The sequence below is a fragment of the Hyposmocoma kahamanoa genome, unplaced genomic scaffold (assembly GCF_003589595.1).
Source record: "Hyposmocoma kahamanoa isolate Upper Pololo Valley unplaced genomic scaffold, ASM358959v1 185, whole genome shotgun sequence".
In the NCBI taxonomy this organism is placed as follows: domain Eukaryota; kingdom Metazoa; phylum Arthropoda; class Insecta; order Lepidoptera; family Cosmopterigidae; genus Hyposmocoma; species Hyposmocoma kahamanoa.
In genome coordinates, this window is record NW_020653715.1 from 2,720,710 (window position 1) to 2,738,583 (window position 17,874).

At 33.3% G+C, this 17,874-nt stretch overlaps 1 protein-coding gene across 1 annotated transcript in view; it reads left to right on the forward strand.

Moving 5' to 3' along the window:
• The window catches only part of LOC113226240 (bicaudal D-related protein homolog), a 164,758-nt gene continuing 146,884 nt past the window's right edge, over positions 1 to 17,874 (forward strand). Inside the window, exon 1 of the mRNA XM_026458801.1 lies at positions 1 to 731. Coding sequence (XP_026314586.1) covers positions 321 to 731 — 411 coding nt within the window. The 5' untranslated portion in view covers positions 1 to 320. The remainder of the gene's footprint in view (positions 732 to 17,874) is intronic.

Sequence of the window (17,874 nt, forward strand, 5' to 3'; positions counted from 1 at the left end):
CCGCGCCGTTGTCGGAGCAACGTCTATGCGAGAACTTCACGTGAGTGTTTCGACGAAACTTAACATCGGATTCAAATATTGAATTAGTTTCAAATAAACGTGGAAGTGTTATTGTGCCAGTGACATGGTGTTATATAAGTGATATAAAATTTTAAAATCATGGGTTTGAAAAAGGATTTCGATTTGCCAACAAACATTTTTAAAAGTGTTAAATTGCCTAAATCTACGAAACTGCAACAGGCTATAGAGAAGATTTTTAAGAAGAATAGCTATACTAAAATAGTACAGAGTTGAATTTAGGACGTCATTATAGTACTTAAATGGGTGAAGTAGAAGCAAATATTAGTAGTAGTAGTCACACTGATACAAAACCGCCCGATCCAAAACAACCTAAGTTTATAACCGATGAAACAGAATTCATAGGCAAAGGAGACATATCAACGCCTAAGAAACATAGAAGAAGCAGGAGCAGAAGTGGCAACAGATTGACGCCAAAAGTTTTGAGTGTTTCTGATGAATATTTCTATGAAGATTTGGAGGAATACGTAAAGGAAATGTCTACGGTATCTCGATCAGCTATGGATACTAACGAGGATGTGTGGACGCAGCTTCAACAGAAGGAATCTGATCTCTTATTGGCAGCAGAGCTTGGGAAAGCCCTGCTGGAGAAGAATGAAGAACTAAAAAAGGAACAGGAACGTGTAGCTGAGGAATATTCGAAGAAAGTTGAGGTAAGTTATTTTATCTATAAAAACTATTTTTGCGAGTAGATAGATTATGAAGATAGATTATGAAGGTACCAGGAGAGTAGAAAATAATAAAGATCGTTGCTAAATTAGTTTTATACAAGCCAGTATTCCAACTATGCCCTTGACTTTGGAAAAAGAAATTGTTCTAGCAAATTTTAATGTTACTTAAAAGGCTGAATAAATTCTAATCAATAGTTTTTACTCTGAAGTTTCTACTTATTTTTTTACGATGGAAAAGAAATTTATGTTGAATAAATATTCATGTCTCTCTTTTATTATACTTTATTATTTTATTATAGCTTGATTTTCTTGACAACATTCCATTGACTTACAAATAAATGGACGACGGGTCTAATACAAAAACCACGAAAATAATGTCCCATGTCAACCTATTTAAACGTAGTGACATGTCAAGGAATATGAAAAAGCTAAAACGTTGAATTTAAATTGTAAAGTCATCGCAGTACTGTCTAATTTTGCTTGCTTCACTGTCAGTCGAACAAACGAAGACTAGAGCGCGAATGACGCTCTGTATACGATTTTAACGCCCTATAAGTTCGGACACTTTTTAGCGCGGACCCGACGTCCATATAATTGTAAGTCAATGCAACATTCACAAAAATTTCATTACTTATTATGAGTAAATTATAATTTAGTTACATAACGTCATTAAAATGTCGTAATCATTTAGGCCGAAGAACGAGGACGAATAAAAAGAATTTTTTTTTATCAAAATCAAGGTCTATCTACTCGGACCTTAGACTATTATTTTTCCATCCTCTAAGACTCGGACGTGGTTCAAATGATGCCTAATTTTTTAAATTCTTGTTACTTTGCGTAATGTGCGCGTTTTTGCTTTAATTGCTAATAAACTATTGTTATTATTTCGCGATCGTTATCGGTTTAATGAATCACTGTTTACAGAAAACCATAGGCCACAAATGTCTGGTGCATCGTAGATAACAGTTTTGATTAATCTAAAAAAGGCGGTTAGTTTTTGGTTTATAGGAAAAAGAGTTTACTAAAGACAATGATATTAAGTATTATTTACTCACTTACTTAACTTTACTTACTCACTTACTTACTTACTTAATTGCTCACTGACTAAATACCTTTACTGACCGGACTAGATAAGTATCTGTAACTCACTGCTGAAGACTAGGCAGTATGGTCTTTGACCCTAGCCTGTCCTTTTTGGATGAACAGAATAAAAAATGTCCATGGTTTTTGGTCAAGAATTACATCTCTACTATTTTCTTTCCATGGGTATCATATTTCTCAATAGAGAATGAAGAATGTTGATTTTTATTGTAAATTTTTTTCAGAATTTTTCATTTTTGTTTTTACTATTCTATACTAAATTTGAATATGAAAGAAAATGAATTTTACTCTTAAGCATGTACTACGATTGTCTTGGTTTATATGGTCTATAAATGACTAAACATGTTGTTGTTCTGGAGTCAATTTACACTTTGCAAGTAAAAATAAGTTTAGTTTTAAATTTAGACCGTATATTATCGAGTTGCAGAGGTATATTTTAACATGAGAATATTTTAAAAGCGAAAATAATTCTTTAAAAGGACAAAAGAAGCTGTGTTCGGTGTCCAAAAAAACATTTTGTTGGAAAACAAAAGGTGGCAACGGTTTTACGTTATTTATTTATCGGCTATAGAGTCAACATATTTAAAATTAATTCGTGTAAAAACTACTGTAACTACAAAAACCCGCCATTTTATCTCTCTTCGTACATATCAGATTTTTTTTTACTTATTAATTTTGTGACCTGTGTTTTTTTCAAGGTTTGTAATTTTTACGACCATAAACAAGCGTTTACGTTTTTTTAAATTACGAAATAAATCGCGTTCAATAATATTGTTGTCTGCACGTGCATACCTATTTTTTAACCGATCAAATATGTTAATGGAAAATTCACACTTCGCAAATTACGAACAATATGCCAACGTGTGTAAAAATATTTGTGCAATGTGCAAAACTCAAAATTTCAAACTATGTCGTAATTTATATTTCTGTCACCTTTCACAAAGTTGGGAAGTTAGTGGTATTCTAAAGTCGCTAGGAAACACCACGCTTTCAACTTTAACCTTTTCAAAAAGGGTAAAAGCTATTTAGGTAAAGAAAGAAAGTCGGCTATTTGTATACTTGAACTCTATTAAAACCTGACATCTAAAGCATTTGGCTTAGAATTACTTGAACTATTCAATTACGTTTTTGAATGTAAAGCAACTTGGGTTGGAAATATTATAAATAATACGACTATGTAACTTGTTATATGATAAACTGGTTTTATGACATCATTTACTGATTTCAAGCCATTACGATAATCAGTATTACGTGTATTTAATAAATTAGGTAATTATTTAAGTCCCAAATCGATTAAAACTGGGCCCCAGTGTCTGTGGTGTAAGAGATAAGTAAGAATATGAAAAAGTAATTTATAGGAAATCGACGATACGTTAAATATACACGCTGTGTTTCCCTGATGGATAGTGAAGACACTACACTTCAATATCATAGATTAATAAGCAGCAGCGTGTTCTAACTACACAATGACAGAGAAGGGATAATATGAATAAAATAGTTACTATGGTTACCATAAATTTAAAAATGTAAAATAAAGACTTGGCTGCATGGTCTAAAGAAGGAAAACATGATATCAATAATTTCAACAATTTGACTGTAATTTTTCTTTTAGTTAATTTGTTTTTCTTTTTAATAATATAATAATTATAAATAGTAAGCGGAAGGCCCCTGGGTCAAAGCAAAATGAAATTTATTGTGCAATTAATAGCGACGTTGCCAGGGACTCTACGTTAATTCCCCAACTATGGATAAATATCTTTGGTAAACAATAATATCTGCCTGTGGCTCATTCCCAATAGGTATAGACTGTCACGTCTGTCCACGGTACTACGGTACTGGTACATTTGACAAAATTCAACACTAAAACAAAATACTATCACTATCGATAGTGTTTTGTTTGGAACATTAGTTGCTGTGAATGTTCTTGTCTATGGATTGAAGTCGTCGTAGGAAGTGAAACTATTTTTTTTACTTTGTTTTTTTCAAACTGAATTTTGGAAGACTGACTCTCATATCACAGGTTACCCTATCTTGAGAGTCAGGGATCTCATATCAAATGTTATATATAGCCTTACCTTATAATCGTTTTGTGTTATCTTTAACTTCTTGAATAAAGAAATTATTATTATTATTATTAAACAAATCAACGATTCTAGCCCTTTTCCATTATTAATTTATAAAATGTACATCATAATTATTGTCACTATAGAAGTGTCAAAAATGTTAACTAGCTATACTGAACCACACTGACCCTTAGATCGTCAACCACAGTTATCATTAGTCATAGTAAAACCGTTTTAACACACCAAAAACTAATATAGTACTAGCGAAATAATTCTTAACCAAAGTAATTTTTAGATTAAGCTATCTACTACAAAAGAGTACGAAACTTAAAGAAATTCTTAGCAAAAAATATCTTCTAAAAAACTACTTATTGTCAGTTACAGCAGAATGGCCTCTGATGTCTGTGTGTTGCAAGAGTTCTTTTTTAAATTTTTTTCATAATTCGATATTCAATTTCGCTTTCGACACTGGTTAGGCACGACGACGGTTATTCTTCGTTTTTTTTATATGACGTTCAAGTACTGCATCCTTGGTTTCGACAGCGAAGGTCAACATCGCTTCCATTTCGCAGAAGTTCATGTAAGTTTTTAAAAGCGTATTATCGAGTTGCCAACCCATCCTAGCAAGAACCTTGAATTATATCATCATGCTTTACCTTGAATCTATAGTCTTCATAAGTTTCTAATACTAGTGGCTCATTGTGCCATCATCTTATAGCTACTATTAGGTTCCACCCCTATGTTGTGGATATTCCAAGAATTCGCACAAAGCATTTCGCTTCCACATTTATATGTCGAGCGGCTACGGGAGTGGATTTCTCTGTCTGCAGACTTCTGGACGGTATAACCTGGGTATTTTCAAGGCGAGAGCGAAGAGATGTATTATCGACCTCATCGTCACTTTCCATCAGGTGAGGTGGAGGTTAAATGTGCATCAAAAAAAGTTAATTTTATTTACCCTTTCCTTACTTTTAATTAATTTAACAAAAAATGTTTGTTACCCCTTTTATGCTCACAAAGATTGAAAGCAGTTGACAACATTTTACTCGACAAACGCAAAGAACTAAATTTAATTTAAATTTAGTGCAATGTCCTATGGCTGTATTAACTGTAACTGACACCCACTGACTCATTAGCCATTTGCAATTTTAATTACTTGGTGTAGGTGACCTTCATCTCAAATTTTTTTTTTCTGTGCAACGGACAATCCAGCTGCAAATTTAATCTCTCAAACAACACATAATGCCGTAAAAAGTATTGTAAACATAAAACTGGCCATAAAACAATGTTTATCTCCAATAATGCATCGAGAGCGATAAGACGATAAGCCGCTAATATCAACCGATATCAAAATGACGAATAGACAATAACTCGGAGTCTTTTACAATGTAGGTACTTTATCGATTGAACCTGTCTATTTAAAATCTTGACAGTTTCACGTACGTATACATAGGTAACAATACATATACCTACAAAACGTCGCCCTTCTCTTTAACTGTCGTAGCTGACACTTTGAGTTTTTTTTTAGCTGAGACTCCATATAAATGTAGCAACGCGATTTGTATGTGTGTACAGTGTAGTTTTGTTGAGTTTGTTAAATTTTTGTTTAAGCATTTTTAGTTGTCTAAAGCAAAGCAGCTGCCTCCACGCAAAAAGAACCCTAAAATCCGATAAATAACGGTCCAAAACAATCCTATTTATAGGAAAAATTACGCACTAAATACGAATACCGACTTTTGACGCCGGCAATACCTTCAATTCGGATCATTATTTTCGCGGACCGATGTAACTACGACGGTATTATTTGTGATAACGCTCGCGCATTGCGTTCGATTCAAAACCGAATGGTGGCTACTGCGCGGGAATATGAAGGAAACAGCTGGTATCAATGCATATCTATGTATAAAATTAAATCAAAAGTGGACACAACCATTCAGTAATAATTATAAATAAATTTCTTGCTAACACGCGTTTAATTCATAGTGATTAGTATAAAATGTTCCTTTAAGAAGTCGGTTCGTCAGGAGAAGGTGTACCCAGGGGGCCTACTATGAGCTTATAAGCAACCAACCAAGTTCCATGCAATTCACTTGACATGGTAAAACTGAATTGCTTAAATTCGTATCATGACCTACACAAAGTTGAACGGGAATGGCATGGTGGGATGATGAGTTTTACTTTTTAAACGTTCATTATTATCTCTGGCTGGCTAGTTGACATATAACAAGAGTGAGATGGAACTACATACTAAATCATATGAAAGAAATAGACAGATGTACTATTCTGGGAGCGTTCAAGCACTATTAACCGATTGTGTTCAAAAGGAGAATAATTATTTTCTTTATTAATTTTATTATTGATTATACTTATTACGTTGTTTTGTAATATACCCAACTTTTCAATCATACTTTACAATTTGTCGTACGACAAAATCACATGTCATGTCTGGTCAGTATCATTGAAATTAATAAGGCGAGTTTGTAATTTGATTACATAATTGAAACGTATCTTGTATTCGTATATATTTATTGATTGCAATAAAGTCAAATTTAAAAGTTATTTTACGATTTTCGTCAAGTCAATAAAATTATTAAAATCCTATTTAGAAATTGCAATAACATTCATGCCAATAATTTATCAACAATACTTTAAGATTGAAAACTCCAACTAAAATTTTCAAAAAACGCTCAATAGTTAAGAAATATTGAATTATTGACAATTGGCCGTATAGCCTAAAATGAGAATAAATAATTATGAAACTGAAAATAGAATAAAACTTAAACAAAATTTCTTAAAAATGTAACAACATCTCAAAAAAATTAGTCACGGAGCAACTTTTTTGAATTGCTTACTTTATAGATGAGACGGCAAATGATGCAATTTTGCTGTGAAAGAAAAGGTGAACGGGTTTCGAATGGGGAACGTAAACTGCATGGAAAGTGAATGGTTTTTGTGAGGTCATAGTACGAATTTGACAGGCAATCCAAATTAGCTCTAAGAGCTCTTAGTAGGACCCCAGAACACTTTATTTCTCCTGCGTCTTCATATCGACTCATCCGTAGAACAAAGATCTATGTGCAAGACTACTTGTTCTCAGGACATAGTCCATTACATTCGTTTTTCTTCGCTGTGGATGTCAGATCGACCTTTGTACGATTTTATATTTCCGAAACGAAATAAGATATATAAATTCTCAAAACACCTTTACATTAGGCCTTAGTTTGAATAACGAAATTGTTCTCGTAACGTACTTATTCTCTTTTCGCTATATAATCACATCGGACTTTGTTCCTCGGATGAGTCGATATGTACTACTAACAATGCCAAAAGTTGACGGCTATAGAAAGAACAAAATAGTTAGTAGTAATCTCTAGGTGTAAACGATATTCGTATCTTCTCGGATTCGTAATGGACGTAGTGCACAAGCGACATCTGAAGTCGGTCCGGCTTTTCTAGATCTGTACATTCTCAGAGTGTTCAAACGCCTTCAAAGTGGTAACACGTCCACTTTGCTGGTAATAACTACGAAATGCTGAACGCGGCCACGGTTGTCATTTGGCATGTCGTCGTAAATAACCGTGATCATACCACGCGGAAACGATCTATATATTGATCTACAACAAAAAAAGAACAAGTTACCCAAATATCACATCAACTGCTCGTAAAAAAATATGAGAATGGTCATAAGTGACCTTTTGATTAGTAATTGGAAATATCAAAATTCCATTTTTATATTGGAAGTGGGTAGTGTTGTTATACATTTAAGACCTCATGAGTCAGTTTTATTTTATTATTATTTTAATTTTTGATACGACTAAAAATAATAAATAAAACATTAAACGTTTCACCATTTTACATGAATTGGCTATAAATAGATTTAAAGTCCAAACAACTGATGGCTTATTAATAACCACGGTTGTCGTAATATCGTAAATTAACACGCGTTTATAGAAGACAATACTTACAATGGTCTATTGTTAACCATATTGGTGTCTCACTGAATTGCAGATTTTTTTTAAAACAAAATTAAAATATATTCCTTAAGGATAACTAATGACTTTGGACAGGCCAGGTTTAGGAATTCGGAATTCTTCCGTACTCAGGTTCAAATTCGTGATACCGAAGAGGACAGACAAGGTTTTATCATTTCCTTATTCGGAACATTTTCTTATTTGGAAAAGCTTGAACAGATTGATTGGAAAGACAAGGAGACTGGTAATGAACAACTGTCACAGAACGACGACTATGAGTAGGGAAAAGATATGATAGCATCAGCGCATGAACGCGCGGGATCGAGGTGACCAGGGTACGAAAGTGCAAAAAAGTTTATACTCAGCTATATGTTTTGCTGTAACTATGGGCAATATATAATTTTATATATAACATCTTAAACGCGAATAAATTCTTCTTTCTCACAGGGAGAAATTAATTTAAAAAACTGTTAACAACCAATAATTTTAACTCCCGAAATAAAACTACCAAGACGTCTGAAGGAACCTCTGACAGGTTCTATAAATTTTGTGCTTCCAACATTGTATTAATCTGAAGCAAAATTTTGTTACACTGTTACAATTACAACTGAGGCTACAGCGCGTTAATAATAATCACTAATATATACAAGATAAGATTTAAAAAAACTTAGATTTTATAATATTGCATCGCCACACCTAATACATATATATTGATAACGATGTTGACCTACAAAGCGAGACAGGCGAATCGATCACAATAACTAAAAACGTTATGTAGGTTGTTATATTTAACATACATACATAAATGCCATTACGGCTTTCTCTCATTGTGGTAAGCAGTTACTGTTGTGGACCTTAAACCGCTACGCTCTTGACATATCTTTTGGTTCATCCATTCGTATCAGTATTTTTTACACGGCCGTTTATTCATGACACGTTTGACTTGCCTTTGTAAAGAATATCCTTAATCTGATAGACACATGTATGCCGAGGACGACCTATGACCACGGTTTCTCAAGTTCGTTTATTCTGCTAACATTTATCAACTCCATCTGACCAAACTGTATAATGTTCCTAATTTGCTTAATTTTTACTTTTACCACAGATTCAATTTTGTTATTGTTTCTAATAGTTACAAATCCGGCTCCAGTTGAAACTTATCTTACTTATCACTTCACGCCCTTTTTCCATCAGGATAGGCCACAGCCTTCCACTTACTACAATCCTGATATACATCTTTCGCCTGATAAACAGGCATCAATCATGTTTTTGACCTGGCCTTTTCTTTTTCGACCTCGATTAAGTTCACCTTGGTCGGCCTTTACTAACTAGCTCACTCACAATCGCCTTATAAATTTGTTTTGTCAATCTTCTTTCATTCATCCTCCCCTGTCTGAACTACATAAAAAGCATCACTTCTCTATCTGATACCTATATTATGGCATTATCTTTAAATATGTCGTAGGTCAGTCGATGTAACTAACATCGATTCTCGATTTTACTGATCGTATCAATCGCAGTCAAGCTAAATTTTACGGAGTGTAATTTACATTTTGTTAACAAATTGGCACGAGATGATTAATCGCATATACTGTTTCTATGAAATTGATGCAAGTGCAGAAACCTGCATGTCTGAGAGATTCCTGTCCTATATGTCTGGCGCATCCTCGGTTACAATCCGCGAGCACCTTACCCGGATTGGCAAATGCTTTCACCACGATGGCAAGCATTATAGTGTATGCCATGGATACGATAAGAAGAAACAGATGTCTGAACTCTTTGAGAGCATTTATGTAACATGCGAAGACTTGTGACGTTACTATTGGACCAGGATGGTAGACTGGCTTGAGAATCTCCTACAAAAAGACCTTTGCCAAGCCCTTGAAAGTATATGCTTTATTGATGACAGCACCGCTTTGAATATGTAGAATATTTCGCTGAATTAAATAATGTGATTAGATAAGCATAATAATGAGCAATAAAGAAATTAACGACACATTTCACTTTGTTTCGTTAGATTAAAGCAAGATAAGATTTGATGTGATTGCATTACCTCATCCAATTATCTGTGATTCACAATTACATATATGATTCATTCCCTAAGCAAAACGTGATGTGGACTTAAGTTGTTTTAAATACTTGCGTTAAGTCTGCAGATGCATGAGCTAAGAAGATCCTGTCTGAGATTGTTTTCTCCAAGATTAACCTTGAGTATGTAACTAGGATGTTCTTGGAAGTGTCCCAGACTGAAATCCTAGTCTGAGGCCAGTCAAATGTTGTGGTTGTCTAGCACATTACACATTATTACAAGTACTTCCTAGACCTAGTTAACATATTGTAGGCTAATAATATGCTGCAATTTCGATGCGGTCATCATTACCAGACACTGGAATTGGTTGAGTATATTTACCTAAATATAAATCAAGTAACATGTAGAATAGATAATACATTCATTTGAAATTCCGGATTTGTTATTGTTTTACTGTTATGTCACTGTTAACACGGTATGTATTTAGAAGAAAAGTTTTGTAATTGTAAGGAAAAATACAACAATTTTGTTTCGATTTTATGTCTTTTCTTTTTTGCCGTCGGCATCGGTCATTGACTTACAAATAAATGGACGACGGGTCTAATACAAAAACCACGAAAAAAAATGTCCCAAGTCAACCTATTTAAATGTAGTGACATGTCAAGGAATATGAAAAAGCTAAAACGTTAAATTTAAATTGTAATGTCATCGCAGTACTGTCTAATTTTGCGTGCTTCGCTGTCAGTCGAACAAACGAAGACTAGAACGTGAATGACGCTCTGTATACGATTTTAACGCCCTATAAGTTCGGACACTTTTTAGCGCGGACCCGACGTCCATATAATTGTAAGTCAATGGCACCGGTATTACTTTTGTTTTTGTTTGAAATATACTTAAGTATACTTTGCCTAATTCAACCTCTGTTCTTTACAATTAGGTGCGATTGTGTGCAAGTCATTCACATAGTTCGATTTATGATTTCATGTTGTGTGTTGTGATATAATGATTTTACGTCGATTATCACTTTAAGGGGCGATATGTCAAAAGTATCTTCAAAAGTATCCATTCTTTCAAAATAGCTCAAGCATCATTCAAAATTTAACGTGTAAAATTTTAAATTCAAAAAATCTTTTTCTTCATAGACAAGTAAGTTATCTTATACTCAATCGTAAGTCGTCTGACAAGAATGAGTTAGAAACTCTAAGGGTTGCTGATTGTAATTTGTGCACATTTATCATTTATTATGTGTATTTCGAAATATCATAAGAGAGAATCAGCTAAAATTATTTTTCATCACGTAGAAACTGTACTGCAACTTTTTAATAGGGATAAGAATCTTAATAAAGAAGCTTATACAGTGATTTTTAAATGAATTTGTGAAGACAACTGTCAAGAACAGTCTTTTTTGTTTATGATCTTCGTATTCATGTTATCTTTAACATTATATTTTATGAAAAAAAAATATATTCTTACGCCTTTGGCCCGGTTTGTAATTCGCATTAACAGCATGCATTAATATTTTAATCGATTTAGGACTCTAATATATTTATAATACACCAAATACACGTAATATCGATTCTCGCAGTGGCTTGAAATGAGTAAATGATGTCATACAACGAGTTTACCATACAAACAAGTTACATAGCTTTACATGCAATATGCAACGGAATTTGTATTTCAAGTAATTCTAAAACTGGACTGATGTCAATCAATAAAGGTTAAGTATACTAATAGGCGACTTTATTTTACCTAACTAGTTTTCTTAAATTTACGCTTGAGTAACATGTTTCTTTCTAATTTTTTCTCAGAGACATTCTGGTGCTTGGTTTGTAAATTTACAAAAAATCCAATACTTGTACTTATAATAAGTGTCTCGCGCGTTTAAGGAAGGATACCGTTATGTCTTGACTCATTGTGACATTCAATTCCATTTCTTTCTCTTGATTATTAGTTATTATTACCCACAAAGCAATTTCGGCAATGGCTTTTACGTCTTGAAATTGTTCTTCGGCTTGGCCATAATCATTTGTTTTCAATGTTTTACTAAAAGATCTACATACACTGATACGTCTAAATTATTTTTTATCCAATGTACTTGCAATATATTTACATTTTTATTATTTATATACAACCCTGGAACAAAATCGAGGGTACAACAGGGTCGTGTTTTAGAACCATCAATATTTTCATTCGATGTTTTTTTTTCCATAAAAAACCTTGCACTTGTACTATAATACCATAAGGAAGCCAAGGGCCGGTGTAATTGCTAACCGGTCGAAGGCAGGTCAGCCGAACTGGTTAGTAAAGCTCACAATGTCTTTACGTGTAAGTATTTACTTACGTACTTAAAACCATATGTAAACTTACTTTGTAGTTATTAAACAAATGTTTATAGTTACATATTGTTATTTTTTTGCTTGAACTTTGCTGGAATAGAATTATTTTTAAAACTTGCCGTGAACGTTATTTTAGTTAGACAAAAAATGGAACCTGCCAATTTTATGTAACGGTTTCGCACGTTCACATACACAGACGCGTAAGCTGTCTTAACAGTTACAAATCAGTTTCATCTTAATGTTACTGACTTTGTGACGGTGACTCCGAATTCTGAATCTAATTTGATAGATGTTAAAATATTATCTTCCTTTCACTCTCTAATTTAAAAAGGGATAGCAATATTTTTTAGAAACCGTAGTACCATTCACTGTACCAAAAAAACCTTGTGGTTTATAAAGTTGTGGATAATCTTGTGTTAAATTCGCTTTCTCAGTGGTTTTTGGACAAGTCGAATATAATTTCTTTAACGTTATGCTCCATTAAATGTTTTGAACGTATATGTACAGATCACAACTAAAATTGTACCTTATTCGGAGTATCTTTAGGAATTCTTTATTGGTTTTTAATTCTTTATTTTCAAATTGCAAGAGATCGTGATTTAGATAAGTAAAAATGGTGGAGGACGGTAAGGGTAACAGCACCAATTAGAATGAACGTGAAAGGGAAAGTGGAGATAGGTCGACCTCATATGACTCTCCAGATTGAGAATACATTAAAAACCCAAGTCAGAAGTACTTTTTTTTTTTTTTTTTTTTTTTAATAACGCACACACTCAACATAGCCCCGCACTAGGGAAACCCTGTGTCGCGGGTGCCATGGGCACATACATAGACACAAATTACACCCAAACTCACGAGAGAAATAATTGTAGGCCATACAACTATTTCTCCCGGCCCGGGAATCGAACCTGGGACCTCTGCGTGGCAATCCGGCACGGTAACCGTTCGGCCACGGAGGCAGTTATAGTATACTTAGAACAGACAGGCGTGGCTGATGGTATTTTTATACCTAAATAATATGTAATTTTAACTGCAACAATTTACTGCAATTAAACCTTTAACAATATCTGCCAATCATAAATCACAAAACGGTATATATACATCACGCTACCAAAAGCCATAATTTCAATGTCCGGAAGCGTAATCAAAATCACATCCAGCACGTAACTTATAATTTCGCTTTACCGCCGAATACGAGGTCGACTGCCTTGAGACTTCCAACAATATTTGGGTTAAGAACTGCTTTGAATTTGGTTTCATTACTAATCGTAAATTGGAGTTCTGGGTATTGCCGTAATATCCAGAACAACAATTAAATCCATATGCATTAAATAAAAGAGGGCTCAGCATTGTGCCCTTTTGAAGTCTTCGAAAGAAAGCGCAAAACTCCGTAAGAGTTAATAGAAAAACAATGAATTAATCTAAAGAAACCAAAGTAAATAAATAACTATACAATAGATGGGTTATTATAGCCTGGCATAACATTTGACTAAGTTAAAGAAAAACTCGAAGATAGTCGTGTAAAATGGTACGTAAATGAAAGGTGTTCCTGTTAAATGATCAAGATGCATAACCGAAACATGTTGATATTATAGTCACATTAATTATCAGAATATTACGTACCTATTTAGTTTTATACTTACATACCAGGAAGTTAATTCTAGTTCGTTTAATTTTAGATGATCATAAACTGACAAAATATTCGTAATAAGAAAGTCGTTTTGCGTTTGCTACACTTGCTTGTTGACACGTCTATTTAGTGAAGTAATAGTTGGTTAGATAAATAAAGTTAGGTCTGATAAGTTGGGTAACCTGGTCTCTCGTTTACTTTAAGACTATTTTTTAAACCTGTAATTTAATGAAAATAAGGTCGAGTGTCGAAAACTAGTCTAATTTCGGTAGATGTTTTTGTTTTTGTATTAAATGAAAAAGATTTTGTATTGTAGAAGGTTCAACCTTAAACTCCGCATGCGTTTGGTCAGCTGTTACATCTTCAGTATCTTGCTGTTTGGTATGGAGTGTTGGATCTTGACTACAGCATTATACTCAAAACTGGAGTCCTTTGAGATGTGGCTGTACAGACGAATGCTTGGCATATCGTTGGTACAAAAGGTCACCAATGTTGAGGTTCTTCGTCGAATGAGATAAAAGTTAGAAATACTCAGAATTGTAAAGGAAAGGAAGCTGCAGTAGTAGTCAGGTAAGGAAGATGCAGGGAAAAGTACAAGGAAACCGTAGTCGAGGCAGAAGGAAAACCTCGTGGTTGAAGAACTAGAGAGATTGGTTCCACTCTTTCGTGCGGCAGCTTCAAAAATGAGAATAGCCATGATGGTCGCCAACCTTCGTAGAGAAGCGGCACACTTAGACGAAGAAGTAAAATTTTAAGTGATTTTTATTATTCGCCAACTGATTTCGTTTTACAATAAAAACATTCGACTCTCCGTATTAAAAGTACATGTACTGGAAAGAGATCTCTGGACTAATGTATCTTTTGTTATTTGTTATGTTATTGGTCTTCCTTGTCATCTTATCGTAGTCGTGTAGTAAATTTAGTCAAATAGTGTATTATAATTTAATTATCATAAAACGTGTAAGGAAGAAAATAACGGAAAACTACACTTGTAACCTTCACAGGTTTTCGCATCATTCAAGTTCTTATTTTATAAGATAATCAATGCCAAGTCTTTACGTGCGTGTATTTTTTCTCATGACACCGCATTGTTTGTTGATATAGATGTTAAACAAAAGTGGGCCAAGAATGGAGCCTTGCGAGAACCCCACTGACATATCGATATCCATACGATTTCTCTTTAGTTTGCTAAACATTTATGTTGTTTAATAATAATGTCGGTTATTGTTTATCAATATTTTACACTAGATTTGTGATGTACCTATTTTACGTTACACGTACTATACCAACATTCTTAGATTATTATTAAGGCTGCTAGTATTCTGTAGATCGCATAGACCAATCCATCATTACTATCCCATATATATTTTAATAGGTTACTTACCATAATATAAATTGAATAAAATTATAGCCGAACTTTTTAATTGATGACTTACAAAGTATAGCCATTTGACGTTTAAATGGTTCCTGTAGATCTAAAAATCCTTAAAAAGTAAATAAACGAAATCTATTTGGTAAACTATCTATTTTATCAGATGCCTATCGCAGTTCGAAATTAATTTTCAGTCTTTGTTTACGGTTTCTGCAACCCAGGCTATCTTAACATAGTGTAGCAACGGTATTGTGCACTGAATATAAACCAACAATGATTCATAGCTCTGTAATTGTACAGGCTTATAGTTAGAATGCAAAATGAAGTAACTCTTTTTGTAAGAAACTTCACAGATTGATTAATGTTTCGACATTTTGCAATATTGTCGCAAAGTTAATTGGGTAGTAATTTGTTTTGTCTATTCGATGTTTGTTGTAATTTATCGGTGACAACCTTTTATTAATAATAACAGCATTTGATTGAGTGTTTAGTATGTTGCAGCATTTTAATGCTGATTTTAATCTTATAACACTGAATAAAACATTACAGTCTCTTGTAAAACATACTACGTTTCATAATATACTATATATTTTCTGTTATATAGTGACATACTTTATAAGTATTAGAATTAAGTAAAGAATCAATATACCACAATATACAGTTGTAGATAAAAGTAGACAAATAAAGTTTTATTTGTCTACTTTTATCTGATTTAAAATTATTTATGTTACTTTTAAAATTAGTTTACATGGCAGCCTTTCGAATAAACTTTCCTTACCTAATTAGAATACTATAAACTCTCTAATCAGTAACCATTGTACAATACCATGGATTTTATCTAAAAAACAAAGAGTCCTTCTGTGCTACAAAACTTAACCAAAAATCTAATTCTACAGCATTTCCCTTTTCTTCATTATCATGCAAGATCTTATCTTCATACTTACTTATTCAGTCGCAATTACACAGTACAATATTGCTATCACCTACTAAGATCAAACTCATTTCGAAAAACCACTTTCGCTTCTGTCTAACCTGAATATTTCAAATCAGTGTCTTGCTACTTTTCTACATTGATTCAAAGTGAGAGTGCAACAAACGAATGAGGCCGCGACCTTGCGCCAAACCCGAATCCGGCGCAGCTATAAAGCTTAGAGGACTGACGTTTGTCTGACAGACATCCTAAAAAATAAATTAACTCTAATGACAAAGTACATTGTTGTTCGAGAAAGGAAAACGATCAGTCACACGAAACATTTTGAATCCTGAGCGACTATGTCTATATCTTGTGTCAAACTATACTGATGTTGGATGAATCCGAACTACAAAGAAGATTAACCCGAAACATTTAGAAGATACGCAAATTATTCCTTTTCAATTAAGTTTTTATTTAATCCTACAATATATCGTTACGAAAGATTTTTCTATACCACATAATGCAATAAATGAGATGACTAAGGCTATGAAAGAAACAGAGAATGTTGCGAATATTACAAACTCTCAGTTTAACTTTTGCATTGTACATCACAAGCTTATCGTCCACAATGAACTCCGAGTTGACGACGATGTTTCTCAGGTGGACAAGGTCATATTCGAAACTAGTGCACAATTGTAGATCATTGTACTAAAAAGGAACAATTTCCTTTTTAGTACAATCAATTTAGTACAATTTAGTGCAATCATGATCTATTTTCCATGTCGTCGATTGCGACTTAAAAAAGGTGCAATCATGATTATTTATGGTATTGATGGTTCATATGAAGCCAATAGTCTAAGTAAAAGGTCTTGCCTAATAGATCATAGTACAAATTTGACTGAAACAAAATCTGTCACCGTTTAGACAATTACGAGATTAAACGGAAAAAAATGAACCCGGCTATAACAACCGACAATAACAATAAAGTTTATATCATACGCAATGACAATAACATCGCCATAAACCAGTTACTTAACGAAGCTATGAAACATGAAATGGTTTACAATAAAATTACATGTAAAGAAATACTTTTACGTAAACGCATATTTGCGAATGTAGACGTTGCGTTATTTTTAATAATTGAGGTAGCGCAATTAGCATGAAGTAAAATTATTTAATTTTTTTACGACAACGTGCAAAGGTTACTTCATTACACTGCATTTGCTAGAGATGAGGTGTATCTATAAAAAGTTTTCGATAATTTAATGAATAGTTCGGGTATTTATTCCTAAAGTATGAATTGTAAATTAATTATATGATAAATGTTTTTTGAAATTTTCTAAAATAACTATTGCAATTGCATTTGAATTATATATTATATTATTTTTTATTTTCATAGTTCTTAAAGGAACGCCTTACCGATCACTGAGACGTATAATAAAAGCATGATGACTATTATTAAATATGTTTTTTTCACAAAAAGGACACGAGTTTTCTATAGAGAAAATTTAAGTCATAGTCAGCCATGCTGGCTCAATGTGGGTTGGAGATTTTACACGTTATCCAAGGCTTGAGAAACTTGTGAACCTTCTTCAAAATGCAGGTTTTTATCACGATATTATTCTCTTTCACCGTTAACGATAGGTGCTTCTAAAAAACATTCTCAAATGTACGTAAACGAGAAATAACGGTAGAAATTTGAAAATCCCG